We start from the raw sequence: 24,986 nt of genomic DNA on the forward strand, positions 1-24,986 counted from the left end.
ACAAATTCCTGCATACGGTCTTTGAGCTCAATGTAGCAACAATCCATCGTTCAAACCCCGTTGCCTTTCATACATGCTCGTCACAGTAAGTAAGTCAGGCCTATGGGCTGCCTCATAACTTGTAAAAATGAACAGATCAAATCTTGCCTATCTTCTCCCAATGAACCAATCACTCCAGTAGCCTCTACCATTGTCTTGACTCTGTAACCAACACAAGACCATTGAAGTGCACGTATACGAGCAACCGTCCTGCATAGTTATAAAATTACACATATGTAAATAATTGCAGTTGTCAAAACAATATCTAACTCCTCTCAAAAGGGTCTAACCAGGATTATCCCAATGAAAATATTCGAGCCCCAGGGTTTGTCACAGGAGATGCAGAGCACCAAAACCATTGCCTACTACAGGAATAAGATGCCTGTCCACGGCTTGTAACGCAGCACAATAATAATCCGCGGTTAAATGCCTGAACACGTGCTTTCCATGATAAATAAGCCAATCCTGCTGCCCTTGTAATAATGTTTCATAATAAACCGTTCCGACAAATGGCTTTGTCATAAGTTAACACTGGTCCAATCAGGTCTTTACCTTTTATCTTTGACTCGTCCTCATGACTAACTGACATCTACTGTATTGAGCTAAGAAGTCAAGCGTCGGACCTACAATCACAAAATTAGAAATGTAATCAACATTACAATTGGCGAAGCAAAATACTAGTTCTGCTAAGGAAGGCCTTCAAGGATTATCAGAGAGCAGATATATCCCACAGGGGGTAACAACACTAAAACCTAGGGAGATTGCATGTAACAAAATAACTCTCTGCAGAGTGGACTAGAGTAACAACAATCCAACCTTCATACCTATTGACTTTAACATTTCTTCACAAGAAGTCAGGCCCGCTGACTTTCTCATAACATTCCCTAATAAACAGATCTGGCTCATAGCCCTGGTCAGGGGCTTGCCACCACAAGTAACAAAGGCCTGTTGTAAGGAGTAAAAGCTCTCACACATGGCAACGATGGGAGAACTAACACCAGAATGATCTAACTGTCTAGAAACAGCTGCTTACAAGGTGGGAAGAAGACTATTCAAGTCCTTTCTGGGGTCCAAGTCATTTTAAAACCAATTGTTCAAGCTTTTCAGTCAAAATAGGTGCTGTGTATATTACACCCATACTTATATTTCTTGTGCATGTTTCCTCCAGATGTCTCCAGCAGGTGCACTTGGACAAGCACATCAAACTCCTGGACTGCCCTGGTATTGTGATGGCCACCTCCACCTCAGACGCGGCCATGATCCTGCGCAACTGCGTGAAGATCGAGCAGCTCGTGGACCCGGTGGGGCCGGTGGAGGCCATTCTGAGGCGCTGCAACAAAGAGCAGGTATGGATTTCCCAGCGACCAAGTGATTCTTTTATTGAGAGGAAGTCGTGCCTGCTAAAGCATACGCTTCAGTGCATAATTTGTGCTGGTGGTTGCCAGTGCTTGGCACCGGCACTAACTTGTTGACACCGGCTCTAGTGATAGTCCACCACATGGTGGCGCTGTCTTTTTAATTTTGAGATGAGCACAGCAACTAGGTTTATTAAGCCAATATACACCGAAATGTAATCATACCAGTCTCTCATACCCAATATTATAGATTTGTGCGCCTGAAATAATCTGAATTGTCACACTTGTAGGAGTTCAATGGATAGGTGTTAGCTTGGTACTGTCATTGGCAGGGTATGGGTGGTGCAAGCTGCAGTGGGCTTCGGAGAAGGGCCCTGGCACAAATTAACCACTGTTCTGCTTTGACTTCGCAGATCATGCAGCACTACAACATACCCGACTTCAAGAACACCATGGAGTTCCTGGCGCTGCTGTCCAAGAGGCAAGGGAAGCTGCGCAAGGGCGGTGTTCCTGACCACGAGAAGGCAGCTAAGATCGTCCTTACCGACTGGACCAAGTAAGGGAACAGGAGCCGTGGTGAAGTCACTTACAGAGCTACAGCAGCCTATGACGACAACCAGCAGAGCGAGCGCCGCAGTAGTTATAGGGATCCCTTTAAAGTACACTTGTGCGTATCGGGGTACGCTCCGGCTGTCTGCTCACTCCTCTGCAGAGCAAGTGCTGCAAATGATAGAGTGGCGGGACAAGAAAAATTCAAGACATTATAAAATCTAGGGGCCCGATCAAGTGAAGCTTAAGTGTTCAATACCAAGAGAGCCTACTTCAAAACCCAGGAAAGGGCAGTATTTAAGTTCAGCGATTACCCTCTTCATAATGTTTATTTTGGGGTGTTAGTCCCATAAAAAGTGTACATACATGAAATGTCCAAAAATAAGCATACACATGTAATATTACTCATACAATCAAAGTGTACAATGCAGGGCCGAGCGTGGGGTCTCTGGATAAGCTGCGCCAATCTCCCGCAGTCCCTGCGGTGGGATGTACTGATGCACTCGCGCAGGAGCTCTACCTGCTGGTCTCTGGAGAGCTGTGCATCTGTGCTGTCACTATCTGGAGATTGCTTGAACTCGGTCGGGCTTCTGAGCCCAACTTTGGAACGGTGGTGAATGGGTTATGGAACAGTACCCAGGTGCACCAAGACACCTGCAGGCAGGCTGGTGATCGCCCCCTGTGGTGCAGGCTTCGGTCCTGTTCCTTGCAGGATATCCGTTGGGCATCTGTCCTGACCTGGAAGGATCTTGGCATTTCCTCTCTGCTGAGGGGTGTCCAGGGAGTGGTACTTCCATGGGGAGCATCTGCTGGTGGTGCCTTCTGCGTCCATTGGCATGTGATAAGCAGCTGTATCAAACTATGTGCCCAGCCACCATTTTGAATCCAGTGTTCAACCAATCAAAGGCCAAGCTTCTTCTTCCTCTTCTCATGCCATATCTGCCCAGTCCTTGCATCTTTCCTGGCTCTGAATGTTCCCCTTATATTGGTTACTCGAGTCCAGTCCCTTAAGATGTGTTCACAGCCCCCGTGGGTCCACCCTAAGATTGCTGACACACAGAAAAAGGTGATTTCACCACCAACTTTTCCGAATGTCATGCAGCACCACAAGTTCTTTCGTATTTATGCTGCTGTTTGGATTTTCTGGCCTCAGACTTAATCCACTCCCCTAAAACCCTCCCTACATTCTGCAGACCAGCTCATTAAACACAGCCGGGTCTGGTGGCTCAGTGGTTCAATGCGTCCACTGCAGGGGCCTGTGTTTGATCTCACGGTCACAGGTTCGAATCCTGGCTGAGCCACCCAGCTTTTCATCCATCTGAGGTTGATAAAATGAGTACCATTGCGTTGGGTAACAATAAACATCTGTTATTCGGCGCCAAGATACCCTGGTGGGTGACAATGCTTTAAAAATACACGTTATATTATGTTACAAATGTTTGTTCACGTCCCCACTTTCTTGTCATTAGCCATCGACTTCTTGCCCGACTCATCTTACGTTCACCCTCTATGGGTCTTGCATAAGTCCCTTTGTCCTGCATGACTATAGACTAGAAGGGTTTGCGTCATATCCACATTTTCCTTTCACACATTTATTTTGGATCTTGTTTTGAGTGGACGAAAGATTGTAAAACTTGGAATCGGTTCTCTCCTCCTTTGAAATATTCTGTCAGCTGATGTCAGAGGTGCGCCCTCCCTGCACCGTTCGCCAGGGCTGCAAAGCACACTCTGGTTCCAGATCGCTAAACTAGGACTTGGATATGGTTTTGTGGTGAATGTATGTGTGCACGTGTTGCTGTAAGCAGTGCTGTGGGTGATCATACGTCATTCTACACTGCTAATCGTTGTCATTCTCTCACCCTTCCAGCGGGAAGATCTGCTATTTCACGCACCCCCCAGAGACGCACACGTTGCCCACGCACATCAGCGCTGAGATAGTGACGGAAATGGGGAAGGCCTTCGACTTCGAGGAGCTGGAGAAGGGGAACCTGGACGCACTCTCACGTGAGTAGCCAATGCAAGCTGATTCGTGATTAGTGAAGCCACTTGCACTACTGTGCGGGCGTGCACCATTCATTCTCACTGTGAAAACCTGCAATATTTCAGTGATTACCACATTTGTACAGTCGGAGAGGAGTTGTAACCGGGAGCTTCTCTTCTTCTTGCACATTCTCTTCCATTTTAGAAATGGCTTCTGTGCCCCTGGGGATAGGAATGGAGGCTTCTGGTCTGACTAGTGGAGGCGTGGAGGACATCGACCTGGAGGAAGAGGAGGGCCCAGAGCTCAGCGATGAGGCAGAGGAAGTCATGGACGACGCTCGAGACATGGAGGTGAGATCGTTTCCTACCTTCCAGCTCCTGTACTCCTAAGGTTTGAGTAAGCCAGACCTCATCATTACATATGTGTCCCTGTGGGGTAGCGTTCCTCATAATCCACACTGGTCAGCCCAGGCCCTTCCTTGTAACGGGGGTCCACACGAGAATCCGCTTATGAGGCTCCATCTCCAGGCATGCAGAGGTAGACCGATGCCTGCACATAATTCGGGACGCCTTCCACAGTGAGGATGATTCGGGCATCAGGCCCACTTTTACAGTCCGTGAGGGCACAGCCTGCCACAATCTGGCAGCTCATGAGTGCTCCAGGGATGGAAACAGCAGGTGACCGAAGTTTGCAAAGATGCTCTGTTGGAGACTGTCCCTTCCTGCATTCCTTTGATGGCACAGCAGAAGAGTGTTGTGTCCCCAACCCCACAGGGTCCAACACGCCATGTTTCCTCGTGCTTCCCCCTGCCTGGGCAGAGTGGGTTTTCTGGTGGCTTATCCCATTTTTTAATGGTTAATATACATTTGTTTATGTTTTTCCAATGATGCTTTGGAAGCCTGCTCCAGATTTGAAGAGTTTGCTCATGCACCATGTTTGAACAGAATAGAATTAACATTGGGAAGTCAGAGCTACTCGTTTTTACAGATAGGAGTTTGGGGCGAGGTCACTTCTGAGTTGCACAGACACCAGCCAGGGGGGGTGGTAACTTGTTTGCAGATACACCTGTTTGGGGTGGGTGGGTGTTTGTGGTTCTCATGGATTGAACTTGGTGGACTGTTGTCTGTTTTTGTATTCCTGCATGTGATAAGGAAATGTTTATTTCATTCTTGTCCTATCCCCTGCCGGCTTCTAGTTTGGCACCATGACGGTGGAGATCAAAGACAGTCAGAAGAGCAAGCCTCAGGCGGACAGTGAACGAGTCGTTCCTCGAGCCCCAAATCTGCAAGAGATCTGGGCAATGGACCCCCTCCAGCAAGGCCAGGGGCTGCGGGCAGCAGGCAAGAAACGAAAGAAGATGCAGAAACGCGCAGGTGAGTCGTCATTGCAGGGTCCGGGGAACCTAGATCTTGATTCCAGTGGTTGGAAGGAGTCTTGGTACAGATGGTTGCAAGACATGAGAGTCCTTGATTCTACATTATGGATCCTAAACTACTTTGGTCGCAGAATCGCACTGGTAGAACCTCGACTCATTGGCACAGTGTGTAGGCATAACGTGGTGCCCCTTTTCCTCTTTATAGAATATTCTGTGTATTTGCGTAACTGACAGTGAAACAACATCAACAGCTGGTTCTAGGGCCATGTTTCATTTAAGTCAAAATTGGGTGCCAATTTCTCCCGCTTTCTAGTAGTAGTATATTTTAAAAGCCTTTCCGTGAGCGGGTTTGTCAGGTGTTGGACATTGGATGCATTAGGATCTTCTTGAACCACAAACGTGCTTGTGCGGGGTGTGGGTTTACAGCAAGGATTCAGAACTGTGCTTAGTGCTCTGTGACGCCGAGGATTGTCTCAAATACACATGCTATGTCTCTTGTGGTCCAGTGGCCTCGGACTGAGATATCTGTGGGGAAGGAACCAGACAACAGGCTTCAGAGCCTGTTTTGGCACCATGGTAGGGTCAGTGTGCTGGCAGCTGATAGGGCAGTTAGGGCACTGTAGTTGACTAGAAGAGTTCTTTAGTGGGGGTTCCCTCTACCCCTGCCCGGGCTCATGGGCACTGAATATTTCCAGCACTATCTTGCTTGACCCTAGAACACTTTTACAATGACCTGGCTTTTTTAATAGAAAGTACTTTCTTAAAAGAAAAAATGAATTGCTTTAAAGAAGAGCCCATTCGTTTGTCCTCGGATGAAAATAAGGCACTGTCCATTTACATTTTGAGGTCTCTCCGAATGGTTTGCCCCAGGCGGACACTGCAGTTTGATTTACAGACCTGTGTAGTCAATGTATCTGATGTGTGGAGTGGCAAGAGGTGTGTACTTCTGAATCTGGCATGGTAGCTGCAGGAAGCTGGCTCTGTATATACAATACCAAAGTAAGGTATAGTGTGCACAGAGTCTGTGGATCCCCAAAGGTGGGTAGAGGTAATAGTAGATGGCACCTTTGTGGTAGCGTGGTCGAGCAGTAAGCCAGTATCAGAGGGTAGTGTTAAGCATTTGTAGTACACACTCAGGCAAAAAATGATGTCACACACTCAAAGACTGAACTCAAACTAATTTTGTTTGTATAAAAATATTATTTAGTTCTATGTATTTCCTAGAACTAAGCAAGCCTGGCACAGGTAAGTGTAAATGGTACTTTTAAAGGCTGGTTGCTTTCCAATGAGGGATTGGGGGCCTCCGGTTGGTGGCTGCTAATAAGCAGACCACAAGGTTGAGGGAACAAAGCTCCTGGACCTGAGCTCAGAGCAAATGGTGGTTAAAGTTAGCATCCAAAGTACACCCACAGCGGCACTAGGGTGGCCGGGTGCTGTTTGGCGGGTGCCCAGTTGTTTTCAATGGGAGTTGCTAGTTTGGGATTTTGGCTGCAGGCTCGGTCCAGGAAGTCTTCCTGGAGGAACCAACAGCAGGGCAGGTAAGTTGGAGGGCTCGTGGGCGTAGGTCCACCTCTGGTCCTCTTCTCCAGGGCACATGACGGCTGAATGCAGGGGTGCCTTTTGAGGTCGGATTTCACCTTACCGGGCCACTCGCGGTTGGGGGGAGTCTCCGCGCAGATGCTGCAGGCTACGTCAGAGATTCCTGGAGGGGTCAACCAATGGTGGACTCGGACTCTGGAGCGCTGAGGGGCCTTGCTGGCACCAGTGGGTCACTTAGACTCGGGCCGTGGGCGACGGGTGCAGTAGTGGCTCCAGGCATCGGGTTTCTTCGTCCTCAGCAGCCTCAAAGTCTGTCTTTGGAGTTTCTTTTGAACAGACCTGCTGTTCACAGGAGACCCGGTCTTTATTGAAGGCACTTAGTCCTCCCAGGGGTCTTCAAGGTCGCTGGCTGCAGGCAGGTTGACTTTTGGCGCAGGATTCTTTGGAAACTGCAGATGTGCCGGTAGGGCAGGGGCCAAGTCAGTTCTTCTCCACTGGGCATCTTCTTTCGTCCTTCTTCTTCTTTGGTTGCAGGAATCTGTCTTCTTGGTTCAGGGTTGCCCCCTAAATACTGTATTTAGGGGGTGTTTTAGGGATCTCAAGGTCAGTAGCCAATGGGCTATTGACCTTAGGGTGACTACACCCTTGGTGTGCTCACCCCACGGGGAGTAGTAAGCACAATCCCTAATCCTGCAAGATGGCGGGCACTGAAGAGTGGGCTTCACTTTGCCTCCCCCACCTGAGGGGTGGGGTTGGCAGAGGTGGGCACACCTTCTGGGCAGGCTAATTTTTCCCGCCTTTCTTCCTGCCGAAAAAGAAGGGGGACAGGAAGGGGGCCTGGTCCTGATAGCAGGAGAGGCTGGGGTTCACATTACAAAGGCTGCCAGGCCTTTGAAGCTCCTCTGCCACAGATGGAAAAGAAACAGTTGATGGACTGAATGCTGGACAATGCAAACATTCGCCCCCAGTCTCAAGAATCCAGGTTTAATCCATCCTCATTCTTTTGCTCACCACACCACCCCAGTTTGGACCCAGCCATATGCAAATCAGTCTTGACCCTAGGATGATTGTTATCAGTCCAGGAATGACCTGGCCTGGCAGTTCAGGCTGGACAGGCCAGGCATTGGGTCAAGTTTGGGCGCAGGGTCAAGACTGATTTGCATATTGCTGAGTCCAAACTGGAATGGCATGGTGAGCAAAAAACGATGGATTTAGGCCTAGATCTCTGTACTGTAGTGAATGTATGACATGGTTCTGTATTCTGTCCATCAATTGTTCTTTTTGCATTTGTCGCCCCGAGTGGGACGGGTATGCCCTGTCGTGGGTCCCGTGCTCTCCATGCCACTGGAGTCAAGCTATCCTAGCTGATGAGGGCTGAAAGTCCGAAACCGGTCCTAGGATGCTTGTTTCCAGCCCAGGGAGGACCTGGCCTGGCAGTTCGGGCGGGACTGTTCCCATTGGGCACAGGGTCAATCAATTGTTCTTTTTGCCCCTGCCACAGATGGCTCTTCCTGGCCTGGGGGAGGTTTGAGCACCTCTGTGAATGAAAGGCTTTGTTTCTGGGCTCAGGGAGCCAAGGCTTCCACACCGGGGTTCAGAAACAGGTCTCTTGGTGGCAGGCTGGAGAGTACCAGTCAGGGACCCACCAGAGGCTGGTCGTGTTTTTGGGGGCATCTCTAAGATGCCTTCTGAGTGCATTGTTCATTAAATCCCACACTGGCATCAGTGTGGGTTTAATGTGCTGAGAAGTGTGATACCAAACGTCTAAGTCTTCAGTGCAGCCATCATGGTGCTGTGGAGTTCGTAATGACGACCTCCCAGCACCATATACTCTTAATGGAAGCACTGCACTTACCATGTCTAAGAATTGACTTAGACACTGTAGGGGTACCGGGCACATGCTCCTGTACCCTCACCACTGGTATGCTGCACTTAGTTAGAGGGGTGACTGATCTATGCCAGGGCAGTGGGTTGTAGGCATGGCACACAGGGATGTGACATGTCGACTCTTCACTTTGTTCTGCACCGAGACACGCAGCCTGCAAAAGCAGTGTGTGTGTAAAGGTACAAGGCCTCTAAGGGTGGCACAATAAGTGCTGCAGCTCTTAGAGGCCTTCCCTGATCACAGTGCCCTGGGCATCTCTGGTACCTTTTACAAGGGACTGACGTGTCCAGAGAGGTACCAATTGGAGGTACAAAGGTATAGTTTTTGGAAAGAACACAGGCCCTGGGAACCTGATTGGCAGGGACCCAGGGCACATCAAGTCAAAGTGCATCAGTAGTCTGGCAAAAAGTGGGGGGGTTACTGCAAACACCCAGCTTCCTACAGCAGCCATGTTGTAGAGCTACTGCTACATGTGAGTAACATTAGAGATAATAGTTTAGTGTGGCTGCTTTTACTCTTGGGAGGTGCTTCACACAACCTGGAAGAGACCAGTTAGCAATATATTTGTGAGACCAAATGAAGGTTCATGTGAAAAGGGTTCCTTAGAGGCTGTGTGTAGTTTGTATATGGGCAATACAAGATTAGTCACTGTAGGAGGCTAGCAGCTTTATCAATGCAAAATAATTTTGCCCTGCTACTTATTGCCTGAGTTTGGAGTGCTTGTGTCAGAAACATGTGCAGAAGATTACATGGGTCCTTAGGAAAAATCATGTAGTAATACAGTACCGTGAATTACCAGTAATTTGGGGTGCGATGATTGCGAAGGTGGTATTACCTTACAATTAAAGATTTGCCATCAGTAAAGAATTACTTCAGAAATCGGTATTTATGTTCAAATTTCTGTAGATTGTTCATTCATTCCCAAAACATCAACACACCTAGAACCTTGCTTTAACGTGGCAAATTGTGCCGGTGGGAGGGGGTCACCCATGGTTCAAGTTTGTGACGACGCCACTTGTAATCCTGATTTAGTCTGTACATCTCATTGATGCCTGAATCGGGATTCCCCCCAAACGTACATTAAGCACTGATGAGATGCTGATGACATTTATAGAGCCTATAACTCAAAACCAAGGCAAACCCTGTATGCCCCCAAGACCCGGGTCTATGCATTACGGAAATAGTGGTTCCATGGGACTCTTATGCGGAGACCGATATGTACGTATCAACTGTATCCTGATAAAATGCAATCAATTCACGCAATGCAATGAATACCGGATACAAGACTTTTTTTTGTTATAAAAAGTGGCTGGTATTTCCACTTAATATCATCAAGTTGGTGCATAATAACAACGTGTTATCAATGGTGACAGTAGTGCTGCAGGTACAGTGTGTGAACAAGGTGCAGGAAGTGACCATGCAGAAGGCAAAACAAAACTTATTATAGAAGCTCTGGTCCCAGGAAGTCACTTTTGACTCCCAGAGATGAGAGCAGAGATTGGATAGTTATGGTCAGCACATTTAAGCCCATGAGTATCAATATACAAAAACTCGTCAAAGGGCATGGGCAACTGGTAGAGTAAACAAGTAACCAGCCTCCTCTGTTTGCCTTTGAACAGAAAAAAAACACTAGGGAGAAGGTTTTGACAGCATATAGGGACCCCCTCTGCAACACACTCTGGTCACTATGGAACCTTCCAGTGGTATTGAGACTTTACAGATGCAATAATTACTAATTTTGTCAGTTCACATGTAACAAGAAAGTGTTTGCGAAAGGGTCGAACGAGTACAAACTTAGATCATTTTGTAATTGTAACACAAGAAACCATGCACTGCGCTCTGCCAACCAATGTCAAATGGCCCTGCCTAGATATAAATATGCCAGACTGGGAGGCCAGTCCATTGCAGTTCAAGCCGCCAGAGCCTGGAATGCACTTCCTCTGTACCTTAGAGCCTCTCCGACCATCTCTGTTTTTAAGAAGGGGTTAAAAACCCATCTGTTTAATGCCCCTCTCTAGTTGGGTTGGTTATGCTATGTTCTGACACTCTCTTTTTCTAAAACTCACCGCGCCAGGATACTTTGTAGTAACAGAGGGCGATACAAAAGACTTAACACCTTGGCTGCTAGGCGTTTTCCCCCTCCTGTGCTGATATTTTATCACTCCCATTGTTCATGCTCGTCATCAGCACAGCTCAACTGTGCATCATGACGAGCTGAGCTCGTCTTGAGCATCGAAAGGGTTAATAACAGAACATAACATTTAGGTCATGTAGTGTCCTTGTAATCTGGCATACATGGGTTGGCCAGACCCAAATAATCAAGCAGAGGATTTGTCAACAGAGAAGCCAGGTGAAATATAAAGTGGAAAGGCCACCGTTGATCGAACACTAGTTAGAGTTGAACCACACTCCTGACGAGATACGGTGGCAAGTGATAAAGATGGCGCAACTGGAAAGCCGAGGTGGAGATATAGCGATCTAACAGAACCAGAAGGAAATGGATTGATTTGCTACAGAGTCCAGCTTATGGACTAAATGACATCCATGACCTTTGTTGTGTGGCCGCATTGAATGGATTCACTGCATCCTGCATAGCGGGTTTGTTGATCGATATTTGCAAGGTCGTTAGACCAGTCAAAACATGAGAATGTGAAGCTGGTTTCGAACTTATGTATGAATTCACCCACATCCGGCCTTGTATGTCTTCAGTAGTAGCACTCTGTGTCGCATGGTAAATAGACTGATTCATTTAAGTCATTTTTGATGCCCGGCATTCAAAAGGCGGGACTGTGGCACACCTTGATACATAGCACCCCTGTTATGTTTACCACCAATCACACTCATTCCCAACATGTGCTAGGGGCCAATATACCTCACGCTGACACATGTACTGCTCTGAGGACTGTCTTTTCTAACGTGACATGACCAATATATGTTTTATATCTGGTATACAGCGGTCGCTAATGCTGCAGGAAAGTAGAGCCATGCAGACATCTCGGCAGGCCTTGACGTCATGATTATAGTGACCGTGTATACATTAAATAAGCCATATTCTTTCAGAATAGCCAAAATGACATGAGTCCCAGAGATCATACGTGTGAAGGGGCACATTATAGTTGACCTTGTGTCGTGGTACATATATTTTTAAGTGGTTTAGGGGAAGTGGCACTGATTGATCCCCTGGACTTATTCCAAGATGGCGGCTGGACATGTGTGCTAACGGTCTAGTGTTCGTGGACACTCAGTTATTTTAGAGGGAGCGCCCCGCTCATCTGCGTTCAATGAGCCGCAGGCACTGGAAGTGCATCCAGGCCTCGCAAAAAGCAAGTGTTGTTGGAGTCCACTGCTGAGTTGAGGAGACATCTTGGTGTACTGTGAAGGTACTTAAATGATTTCTTTGCAATTATAGGGTATTGACACCATAGGTATGTTTGCTTTGTTGGAGTACAGTGACCGAAGTATTAAGTGGATCTTGGTAGGAATGACTTACGCACACACTGGATTGTCAAGCGCAATCAGGTAATTGTTTGACCATTGGTACATCAATCTGGGTGTGGCTATCTGCATGGTGTGGTCTCACGCAGGTGTATGATGAAGAAAAGCATATGGGTACCTCGTATGAGTTAGACAAAGACAATATTCATGGCAACACACGTGATTTGCACACACACTGAATTGGTAATGTTAGGCACAATCTAGTAATTGTTTAAACATTGGTTACAGTAAGTGGGGTATTCCTATCTGCATCATGTAATCTCACCAGGCATGTGTTCGAGGGAAAAACATGGTTGCCTCACAGGAATTAACAAAAACAATACTTCAGGTGCCGTATGCTGGCACATATGATGATAGCGGTGCACAGGACGGGTACCCTGCTGCTGCATGTATATTGAAATAGGATATGCATTTCTTTTGAGATTACCCCTTCCATTTCAGCTCAATACACCATACCCTTTTCTTGCAGAGTAGTATACTATTTTGGACTCATGAGTGTATACCTGGGGTTCACATCAAGTCCAATAGGTGGCGAGTACTCCATATGGCCATGCAATGACTAAACGGGCCTCTGACTGTTTTCTCTTGTCGGTGAATTCAGTAGCAAGATGGTTTGTCCTGATGACTCCCTGTAAACAACTGTACGGTCGAAACATCGAACCAAAGATCATAGATTATATTTAGGGAAGACTTGTGATTTGTAACACGCTCCGAGAGATTGTTTCTGAGAGCAGGGATTCTATAATAGGAGCAGTTATTTTACCCTGGACATAGCAGTTTCTTGCACCTTGTTCACAAACTGCGCCAGTTTCAGTGATGTCATTTATAGCCACCAAATGGTCCTAGACATAATTTTACTAATAAGAATAATCATAGTATTCGGTCAATTTTAATGACTCAAAACCCAGACTGAATCTGTTGTCTCAATAGCATAGAGGATATTAGCCCACAGCCTCAAAGAAATTTAATTACAGTAAGTGCCAAAGAAACCATGAAACCAAGAAGGTCCTCTTGGGACGATTAATTTAATATACCATATAACAATGTTTGAAAATCAATCTAACTATGTACATATATTTACACACATCATAACGCAAATTACAATTTTATAAAAAGAGGAGACGTGCACAGAGAAAGATAAAGTAAGTGCTCAAGTGAATGATCAAGAAGATCAGAAAATAGTGTAGATGATTTATATACAAAGAAATAATGAGCCTGTCCTAGGTAATGCTTGTAAAAAATACTTCTTTTTTACTCGCTAAATGCTATATACAATTCCTTGGTCCTTCAATTGCACCGTTGGCAATGGGGTGGCCAGGAAGAGAGAGGGGGGGGGGGCAATGGACAGGGATTAGTAGGTACAGGCTCCCAAGGGGGAATGTCGTCGACGTTTCGACCCAACCATAAAGTGGGTTGTTCAAGTCCTCAACAACGGGTCTTCATCAGGACGGAGTGGGAAAGGGGAATGTCTCTCAGAGTGCACGTCAATTAGAATTCATTGGGCACCTGTAATGATAAATAAATAGCGGGGCTAAGTATCACTATACCTTATCAAAAAGGGGTCAACTAATGGCCTGTGTGAAAAAGCACTCACCCTTCAGTGGTGCCTTGTCAAGACAAGGTGCGTCGATTGATCCGCACCCACAATGTTAAAATCCAAAGTTATACTGCAAGAACAAAAAAGAAGAAAGGAGGTAGCCATTAATGCTACAACGCTGTTCTCTCTTTGTAATAACTCCACAACAGTGAGAGATTAGACAAAGTCCATTTAGTAATTGTAATGGCTCCATAAAAGTGAGAGATAAGGCAAAAACCATATAGTAATTGCCAATTGTCTGATAAATCAATATCTCAGTCAATACATGAGAATCAAACTTATTTGTATATATATCCAAGTACTCGTCTGGGAGGTCTATACTCTATACATGAATTCCTTAAAAAATGTTCTCACAATGTTCTCGCAGTGATCACTTACCCAGTACGTGTGTACACTGCTGTTATTCAAAAAAACGTTTTCCAAGCCAAACTGACACTGAATGTCGAGGCGTTAATTCGCTGGTTTAGTTAATTCTCCAGCAAAACAGACACACAGTGCTGTAGAAGAAATGAGACAAAATACGTCTTCATTAGGGCGGTGCCAGCGAGACTCAAAGCAATTATAACTTCGGATCCTCCATTAAAACATACGGATGCTCCGTATTACATACCCCGTTTTTTCTTATGAGGGCGAAGAATATTGTTTCTTACGTCTCACTCTTGCTCCGCTGAGTGGTGCACAGCTTCCCTCACCGATCCGCGTTATGGAATGCGGAAGCTGAATCCAACGCGGCGTGCTTGTGCTCGTAACTAAGTAACCAACGCGCCTACGTTGTGGCGTCCCACTGGTTGCTAAGAGATCGGCCATTGTCGGGATGATTATAAAGAAGCGGTATTACGCCCTGGAAGGATTAGGCATAGCCTGTCGAGGCTTCTTTTTCTTACGTAAATGTCTCCAAAATTAAAAATAATAAAACGTGAGTTAATCCTGGAATTGCACCTTAATTCAGTACGTCTGTATTTATATGAAAGACGGGTTGTCTTCATTGAAGCATATGGCTATTTTGATGAAAGGAAACCATGTGACTCATATACATCAATTAAAACACAAACAAACATTGCAAATATTCAAAAAGTGACATATATGAACAGTTATAATAAAATCATAGTGCATATGTTGCAAAACATTTACAGCATGCGCAATACACAATAGAAAGATTCACGGGTACAGCCCTTGATTACTGATGCCTGCTAGGTAAGTCACAACATTAGCGCAGAGGCTTCAACCATTATAGAGCGTTGCCATCTGTCTTGTTATTTCCTCATATTCATTGAGGCCCTTATTCACAGTATCAAAAGTGTGCATCCACTTACACTCACGCACATTTAAACAGTTTGAAAAATTGCCTCCTCTCACATTGACAGTAACCTTCTCTAATATCCACCATTTCAGACTTTCAGGTGTGTGATCAAAATTCGTAAAGTGTTCAACCAGTGGGGCCCCTTGGACTCTACAGCGGATCCTGCTGCAGTGCTGGAGGATTCTGGTTTTGACTTTCTGGACCGTTTGACCTATATACCAAAAGTCACAGGGGCATGCAATCACATATATCACTCCAGTTGAATTGCAGTTAGTATGTTGTTTCATTACATGCGTGTAGTTGTTGTGAGTGCATGATTGTAATTCCTGTGTTAGTTGACATGCTTTGCACGATCCACATTTATGGTGGCCCAATACAGGTGGTGTGTTCCATAATGTGGACTGGGCCTCCCTGGGTATTTTGGGTAACAATGATTGGACTACATAGTCCCTCACACTTCTTCCCTTCTTAAAGGCAAACATCGGTGGGGACATGATCCCTATATCGTCCGCCACCAGGTGCCAATGGGTATTTATTATCTTCTTGATTTCAGTGCTCTTTGTATTAAATGTGGTGACACATGTTATCCTATCATCACTGTTACTGACTTTAGTTTTTGGTTCCAACAGGAATTCTCTGTGGCAAAACCAGGCCTTTTTTCTTGCCTTTTTCAACAGTCGTTGTGGATAGCCTCTCTCCAACAGGCGCTCCATAAGTGACATGGATTCATTAAAAAAATCCTCCTTATGGGTGCAATTCCGACGCAATCTCAGGAATTGACCATACGGTAAATTGTCCCTGAGATTGCGCGGATGATGGCTATTGTATCGAAGTAGAGTATTCCTCTCACTCGATTTTCTATAGAGGGTAGTGTGTAACAATCCCTCCTCCTCCACTATATTGATATCAAGAAAATTAATTTTCTTTTTGCTGAATTTGCCTTCCCAAATCATCAGGACAAGGCGATGAAAAAACTTTGATGGATTTCCATGAATGGTTAAACCTACGTTCTAAGGATATACAGTTTACCTTGGAATTCAGCAAAAAGAAAATTAATTTTCTTGTTATCAATATAGTGGAGGAGGAGGGATTGTTACACACTACATTCCGACTTACCGACTCTTAAATACCGACTCATACCGAATCGGTATTTAAGAGTCGGTAAATTGGAAGGAGGCAGATGTAGGTAAAAAATTACCGATTCTGTAAGAGTCGGTATTTACAGATTCTGTAAATACCGAATCTGTATTTCCCATTGATTCCTATGGGCCTTGAAGCCCATAGGAATCAAAGTGAAATACAGATTCGGTATTTACCGAATTGGTAAATACCGAATCCTGGCAGGGGGAACGGGGTGTCACTTTGACACCCTGTAGCACCCCAAATGCAGGCTTGTGTGCCATGTGGCACACATACATGCCCTAAGGGCAAACTGTGCCACCTACATATGGATTTACAGAATCTGTATATTTACCGATTCTGTAAAATACCGAAGTGGTAAATTTACCGAATCGGTAAATTCTGACCCAATCACCGACCAGTATTTGGCTACCTACATCTGGCCCTGTGTGTAGTGCTTTGGGCGCCCCTCTTGATCCAACAAGACTGCAATCTGTTAGACGGGCCTATGTAATGGCACACACGCATGATCTGTGTTTGCCCATGAGAACAAAAATCAGCATTCGGGATAGAGATACAAGTACAGTTGGGCACTCAGGGCGGGGGGTGCACATCTCTTACCATGTAGAGGACTCTTCCATCCCAACCCACCCCGAAAGGGGTGCAGATAAAAATTCCAGACCATGGAGGGGCCAGAAGTCTGTGCTCTTTGGGTTCTCCCTAACAACATAGCTCAGCTCTCATGTCTTGCAGTTAACGGGGATAGCACCACCGGCTTTCCATGAAGGTCATGTCTACTGAAAAAATAAAATCCACAGGATTATCCAGAAGAACTTTCAACGTGCGAACCTGCAAATACAGTTGTCCAACAGCGATGTCTTTCGCAGAGGCACTTGTGATGCTTCCTTCTCCCAGACATGCAACTATTCAGCAGATCTCAAATGAGACTATAGGCAGCCTCCGTGGCAGAGCAGAAGATAGTCACATCATTGGCTGGCAGAAAAGAAGCCCAAAACGAGGTGTACAGGCGACTATAGTACGAGCGTTCTTAAAAACGTATTTAAGAGGTTCCCAGCCTGACGGGCATTGTTCCTAAAGAGATGAATACATTAAAGATTCTGTAGCATGGAGACGGGGCCCGTGACCCCGGTTGGAGGGAGCGAACTTATAACGTGTGACCCCCCCCTCTTATCTCCCCAGGCAGAGAACAAACCTACATGGCACAGAGTAGAGGAAACATACAGCAACGACGAGGATGAATGGGAACATGGTCCCTTTAACTGGACAAGTACGCTGAAGGAGAAGGAGGAGCCTAGACCGGACATAAAAGACTCCCTACCCGTGGACCAGGTGTGTCTATACACCGGAGGAGCGGTCAGAGTGGATGAGAGAGGCGGTGAGGCGTGGAGCATTGGAGACTTGAGAGACGAGAGAGAAGAGAAGGCGAGGTATCGTGAGGACATCGGAGGGCCGGGAGAAGACGAGCCACGGACGGCTGCAGCGCCGGGTCCTGGACGTGTTACATCAGCGGGAGGAGCTACTGAGGCGGGAGCTGAGACCAGATCCGAGATATCCGCTACAGCGGTGCCAAGAACGAGGGAGCCGGCCACGGACGGAACAAGACATCGGTGGTTCCTAAGGAGACAGTCAGGAGCAGCAGAGCCAGGAGGCCAAAGACCCCACGCTTCGCCCAGCCACTCCCCCGGAGGGGCGTGGCTCACAGAGGTGCGTAACAAGGTTGCGGGGTGGGTGTGGAATAGACACCGTGGGAGCCCCGGTCCCGTAGAATAAGGCCCTGTGCACTTCACTCACAGTCACGTTGGGGAAATAGGTGCACCGTGTGATTCCTCACCCCCTACCCTGTTCTGTCTTAAAGTACAAACCCTGTCCTGATACTTTCCTCTGTCTTGCTTCTCTCCTTCGGTGGAGGCTGGGACGACGGAGACCGGCAGAAGCGGACGAAGAGGGATCAATCTGAGGCGGGAAGAAGGAGTAATCGGGAAGAGCCGACGAGAAAGGAGCAGATCTCCGCGGCGCCCTACTACCCGCCCTACTTGTACAGACCGCTTATATCACTCAATAAAACCTAGTTTGAAACCTACCAGGACTCGCCTCCTCCCTATCCCGGTCCAGCCGATTACAGTGGTGGAGAATGCGGGCAATCCGACCATCTGTGTAACCGAGATGGAAGAAATCCTGCAAAGACTCGCTAAGGGCCAAGAGCGGCTGGAATGGGTGGTCGAAAAGCAAATCCAGTCGGCGGACGCCGACAGGGAGATCATGAAGGCTGCAGTGACGGCGCATGCCCTGGATCCAGTAATACCAACGGTGTCCTCCTCTACGGGATCGGTGCCCCACAACATAGGCGGGGTGTCACTCCAGAAATACATTCCGGGAGAAGACCCGGACTCGTTTCTACTCAACTTTGAGAGAGTCGCCCGGGCCTGTGGCTGGCCCGTAGCCAAATGGCCTTTCTTTCTGGCCCCCTTACTGGTGGGGGAAGCCCAGGCGGCCTACCAGGTCGCCAACCCTAAGGGTGATACTGCCTACAAAGACATTAAGCTCATAATCCTGGATCATTTGGGGCTTGATACAGAGGCTTACCGAATCAGGTTCAGGAAGGAGAGGGGTGTTCCGGGGGAAACTCCAAAAACACTATTTGTCCGGCTGAAGATGGCGGCCGACAAATGGTTAACCCCTTCAGTGTGCACGAAGGAGGAAATCATGGACCGAGTCTACTTGGAACAATTCTTGGAGGCCCTACCCTTCGCCACACAAAGGTGGTTGAAACAACATCATAATCTAACCACGGCACAAGCAGTGGAAATGGCCACCACCTTCACAAGGGCTCAACCCAGGTCTCTTCCCTCATGGGATGGGGAGAAACCTAAAATACCGATGAAAACAGACAAGAAACCCATGCGAGCCCCTGAACCCGTACGTTCCAAGCCATGGAGACCGGAGCCTCCGGTACCCAGCGGACCCCTGTGCTTTGAGTGCGGTACATGGGGCCACATTGCTAGGATGTGTCCGAGGAGGAAGACAGGTGAAGAGCCCATGGAAGTGGGATACCTGCCCCGAACAGTGTTATACTCGGCGGAAATGGGGCCAGCATTCAGGGTGAGTGTTAAGGTGAATGGTACCCTCATACAAGCGTTGTTGGATTCGGGATGCCGCCAGTCCGTGGTGCAATCCTTGCATGTGAAACCGACTCAAATAATACCCCAGGATCAGGTATACATCCGGTGTGTCCACGGCGATGTTAGGCCCTATCCAGTAGCCCTCCTTCCAATATGTCCCGTCGTGGGTAGACCCCAGTCGGTAAAAGTAGGAGTGTTGCCCACCCTACCGGAGGACCTAATTATAGGGACCGACAACCCCGCATTCCTGGAAATGTTTAACAGAAGCCTGCAACCTCGAGGAAGGAGGACTCCCACACACCCCGTAAAACCTGCGTTGGTGTCACAGGAGCCCTGGATACTAGACCGAAGTTTCCGGTTTTCCCAGGCTAACGATGCGTCTTTACATAACGCCTGGGATAACGCTCAAAGGACCCAAGGACAAACCCCGGTGCTCTATCCCAGATTCTTCATCAAAAACGACCTACTGTACCGACAGGGGGCTAAGGACGATCCAGAACAACTGCTAGTCCCCGTGGCCTTCCGGGAGCAGGTCTTGTTCTATTCACACGCGCACTTAGTGGCGGGCCACACCGGGGCGGAGAAAACAACGCAGAACATCCTACGCCATTTCTACTGGCCAGGGATATACAAGGATACCATGGAATACTGTCAAACCTGCGAAACCTGTCAAAAAAAGAACATGACCAGGCCGTCCGCGGTGCCCCTCCAACCCCTACCCATCATAGGAGTCCCCTTCGAAAGGGTAGGCATGGACTTGATTGGACCCCTTCCAACAACCCGGAAAGGTCATCAGTACGTGCTTGTGATGGTGGACTATGCCACCCGATTCCCCGAGGCCTTCGCTTTATCATCCACGACGACAAGACAGGTGGCCGATAAAATGTTGGAGCTGTTTTCCAGGGTGGGATTCCCCAAAGAGATACTTACCGATCAGGGGACCCCCTTTGTGTCTAAACTGATGAAGGAGGTATGTCAACTATTAAATATACACCAAATAAGAACCGCTGTTTATCATCCACAGACAGACGGTCTTGTGGAGAGATACAACAGGACACTGAAGACTACATTGAGGAAAATGCTTGAAGTAAACGGTAAGGACTGGGACCAAGTACTACCTTTAGCCCTGTATGTGATCCGAGGGCAGAAACAGAGCAGCACTGGATTTTCCTCCTTTGAACTCCTTTATGGGAGACAGCCCCGGTCTCTCTTAGACATGACTAAGGAGGCCTGGGAGCAGGAACACCCTGAAGATACCCTGCACACTCTGGAATATGCTCGAAACCTGAGGTCCAAGTTGGGAAAGATGAGAGACCTGGCCTACACAAACCTAGAGAGAAGCCAGAGAAGACAAAAATCGGTGTACGATAAGGGGAAGAGATGGAGGCGACTACAAACAGGAGACTGGGCCCTAGTATTGCTCCCCTCATCTACCCAGAAATTCAAAGCAGAATGGGGAGGACCCTATCAGGTCGTTTCGACAATAGGTAATACCAGCTACAAACTTCGGTTATCTCCACGGAAGACCCAGGTGTACCATATAAACTTACTCAAAAAGTGGTTAGGACCGCCACCTGCTGGAGTACTGAACACCGAATCTTCTCACAGAGAGGACACCAACACCATCGGGAGCTTAGTGATTAACGAAGACCTACTGGACCACGAGAGGAAGGATCTCCAGACGACTCTAGGGAGACATGCTCCGATATTCTCGGATCAACCGGGAAGAACCTCCCTGACGGAACATCAGATCCGGACCACTCCGGGCAAGGTGGTAAAAATCAAACCGTATCGCATTCCGGAAGCACGAAGAAAAGGCATTCAAAAAGAAGTGGAGGACATGTTGAAGTTGAAGGTGATCCGGCCCTCTAACAGTCAGTGGTCCAGCCCTATCGTGATGATCCCCAAACCGGATGGCACCCGCCGGTTCTGTATGGATTTTCGAGCGCTCAACGACATCTCTACCTTTGATGCCTACCCCATACCCCGGATCGACGAATTAATCGAAAAACTAGGGGAGGCCCGGTACATCAGTACCATAGACCTGACAAAAGGGTACTGGCAGGTGCCCCTAAAGGAGGAGGATCGACACAAAACGGCCTTTTCAACTGAATCAGGTCATTATGAGTTCACAGTACTGCCTTTCGGGCTGCACGGGGCCCCAGCAACTTTCCAAAGACTTATGAATAACGTGCTGAAACCACACAAGGAGTATACGTCGGCCTATCTAGACGACATAGTGGTGTTCAGTCCGGATTGGACATCCCACATGACTCATCTGGATCAAGTGTTCACAACGCTGCAACAAGCAGGGCTGACGATCAACGCCAAGAAGACGCGGCTGGCCTTCCAAAAGGTGAAATATCTCGGCTACGTTCTGGGACACGGGATAATCGAACCCCAGATCGAGAAGGTACGAGCTATATCGGAAACACCCTTTCCTCGAACCAAGAAGGAGATGCGCGCGTTCCTTGGCCTGATCGGCTACTACCGGCGCTTCATTCCGCAGTTCGCACAGCTGGCTGCCCCCCTAACGGATACCCTGAAATCTACGGTCAAACAAACGGTGCTAACGTCCCCCTCGGGGGACATGTTGAGAGCCTTTGACACCCTGAAAAGAAGGATCACGTCTGCACCTATACTGACGTCCCCAGATTTCGATCGCCCTTTTGCCCTGCATACAGACGCATCCGACTACGGCATTGGGGCGGTGCTGTCACAACCGGGGTTGGACGGAGTGGACCATCCGGTAGTATATGTCAGCCGTAAACTGTTTCCTCGGGAGCTCAAATACCCTACGGTGGAAAAGGAATGCTTGGCTATAAGATGGGCCGTAGAGAAACTGGCTTATTACCTTGAGGGTCGTACCTTCACCCTGTACACAGACCATGCCCCCCTCCAGTGGATGGCCCGGAACAGGACCAACAATCCGCGGGTGCTGCGATGGTTCTTGTCTTTGCAGCCTTTTGCCTTTCGAGTGTGCCACAAAAAAGGGGTCGACAACACTGGGGCTGACTACCTGTCACGTAATCCCCTTCCCGAACGGAAGAGTCCAGGGGGGGAGGTGTGTAGCATGGAGACGGGGCCCGTGACCCCGGTTGGAGGGAGCGAACTTATAACGTGTGACCCCCCCCTCTTATCTCCCCAGGCAGAGAACAAACCTACATGGCACAGAGTAGAGGAAACATACAGCAACGACGAGGATGAATGGGAACATGGTCCCTTTAACTGGACAAGTACGCTGAAGGAGAAGGAGGAGCCTAGACCGGACATAAAAGACTCCCTACCCGTGGACCAGGTGTGTCTATACACCGGAGGAGCGGTCAGAGTGGATGAGAGAGGCGGTGAGGCGTGGAGCATTGGAGACTTGAGAGACGAGAGAGAAGAGAAGGCGAGGTATCGTGAGGACATCGGAGGGCCGGGAGAAGACGAGCCACGGACGGCTGCAGCGCCGGGTCCTGGACGTGTTACATCAGCGGGAGGAGCTACTGAGGCGGGAGCTGAGACCAGATCCGAGATATCCGCTACAGCGGTGCCAAGAACGAGGGAGCCGGCCACGGACGGAACAAGACATCGGTGGTTCCTAAGGAGACAGTCAGGAGCAGCAGAGCCAGGAGGCCAAAGACCCCACGCTTCGCCCAGCCACTCCCCCGGAGGGGCGTGGCTCACAGAGGTGCGTAACAAGGTTGCGGGGTGGGTGTGGAATAGACACCGTGGGAGCCCCGGTCCCGTAGAATAAGGCCCTGTGCACTTCACTCACAGTCACGTTGGGGAAATAGGTGCACCGTGTGATTCCTCACCCCCTACCCTGTTCTGTCTTAAAGTACAAACCCTGTCCTGATACTTTCCTCTGTCTTGCTTCTCTCCTTCGGTGGAGGCTGGGACGACGGAGACCGGCAGAAGCGGACGAAGAGGGATCAATCTGAGGCGGGAAGAAGGAGTAATCGGGAAGAGCCGACGAGAAAGGAGCAGATCTCCGCGGCGCCCTACTACCCGCCCTACTTGTACAGACCGCTTATATCACTCAATAAAACCTAGTTTGAAACCTACCAGGACTCGCCTCCTCCCTATCCCGGTCCAGCCGATTACAGATTCCCACCCAAGAGAATGGTAGTGACCACGAGGACACTCTGGTATAGGCCGCTCATGCAAGACTTGCCTCCTGTGTCTCAAAGACTGGAAAGAAGCTCGTCTGCACTCCACGTAAGTTGCATCTGAACATTTAAACACAAGAGTATTTAGTACAGGTCTGAGGCTCCTGACGGTGACCATCGGGTCGAATGAGAAACTAGAAGAAGCACTATTTCTCATAAAGCTCAGAAAACTCCTTCTCTACTTGAGATTTTTAAGTTCATCGTGATACCTTGTTCAGCTGCTGTCTTCCCACTCCACCAGGTGAAAGATTCAAAAGCGGGGCCGAATCCGCACAAAGCCATTAGTAACCTTCCAGTTACACACTCCTGGAAATGGTAGGAAATATTGATGGGGACAAATAGTGAAAAGGTTGACGAGAAAGAAACCTTGCACAAAACACCCCAAAGTTCTCGCTTAGACTGTACTACTTCTGCAGAGATTCTGATCGAGTAATCATCGGAAGGGGCAGACATCACAAACATTAACCCTACAGTGCAAGGGCATGGTTGTCCCTTAAGACATACTCAGACTTTTGATACCTAGGCTATGTCCCTCTAAAACTGAAATCTACTGAAGTTAGCTGCCCTTAATTAAGCAGGATCCTTTTCCACTGCTACTCGTGTCGAGTGAACGTGCTGGTTCAAACTGTACACAGCTGCAATCTCCATCTGATGACATCCTTATAGATGTTAAATACTAGAGATGCAAGTGCAGAAAACTCGTGCACAAAGCCAAGAGCAGACCGCAAAGAACTACAATTGCCCCAAAGTGCCCCCTAGCCTCCTGAAGCATGTTTTCCACCCACACCAAGTAGATGAATCCAGATGTGATCAATGTGCCAGCTGCTTCTCCAGCAAAATCATTATTCTCGGGAAAGAGATGGACTTTTGTGCTAGTAGCACAGCAGAGACACCAAGATTGACAGCAAACATCTTGACCAGAGATGCACCTCACCTCCGCAGTGCATTAGTAAAGCGATTACCAAGACCAAGCCATCTCCATACTCACTTGACCATAGTCCTGAATTATCAACAACAACAAAAATACACAAATGCCCTTACTCCACTTGTGGCCAAACTGTACAGATGTCTCCTCCGACACTAGGCTGCTTCTTGACCCACTATAAATTGGCCATCTATGACATGCTTAAAATGGTGGACAGACTTCCAGCCGAACAGAAATGTTAAGACCGCTCATGACCTTCCCTACTGCACAAAGATTCTCAGGAAATGTGTGGCCTTCCTGCTCACCACACAACCAGCTCTTGGGCCCTTACACTTAGGTTTTAGAGCTCGGCATAGTACAGTCAGCAGCCTCCTCAACTACTTAATATAGAGAACACGTCTGCTATCATTTCTACTCTTAAGCGTTCGAGAAGCTCGTTCACAGCATCCTCCTCACTCTTCTAAAATAACGCTTCGGCCTCCGTGGCATTGATCTTAACTGATCCAGAGCCCCACCTCTCAAACAGAGAGACA

General features: G+C 48.0%; 1 protein-coding gene across 1 annotated transcript in view; it reads left to right on the forward strand.

Moving 5' to 3' along the window:
* The window catches only part of GNL3L (G protein nucleolar 3 like), a 46,477-nt gene that overhangs the window by 19,362 nt on the left and 2,129 nt on the right, over positions 1 to 24,986 (forward strand). Inside the window, exons 10-14 of the mRNA XM_086940183.1 lie at positions 1,208 to 1,385; positions 1,808 to 1,950; positions 3,811 to 3,947; positions 4,129 to 4,274; positions 5,120 to 5,297. Coding sequence (XP_086796309.1) covers positions 1,208 to 1,385; positions 1,808 to 1,950; positions 3,811 to 3,947; positions 4,129 to 4,274; positions 5,120 to 5,297 — 782 coding nt within the window. The remainder of the gene's footprint in view (positions 1 to 1,207; positions 1,386 to 1,807; positions 1,951 to 3,810; positions 3,948 to 4,128; positions 4,275 to 5,119; positions 5,298 to 24,986) is intronic.

The sequence above is a fragment of the Lissotriton vulgaris genome, chromosome 10 (assembly GCF_964263255.1).
Source record: "Lissotriton vulgaris chromosome 10, aLisVul1.2, whole genome shotgun sequence".
In the NCBI taxonomy this organism is placed as follows: Eukaryota; Metazoa; Chordata; class Amphibia; order Caudata; family Salamandridae; genus Lissotriton; species Lissotriton vulgaris.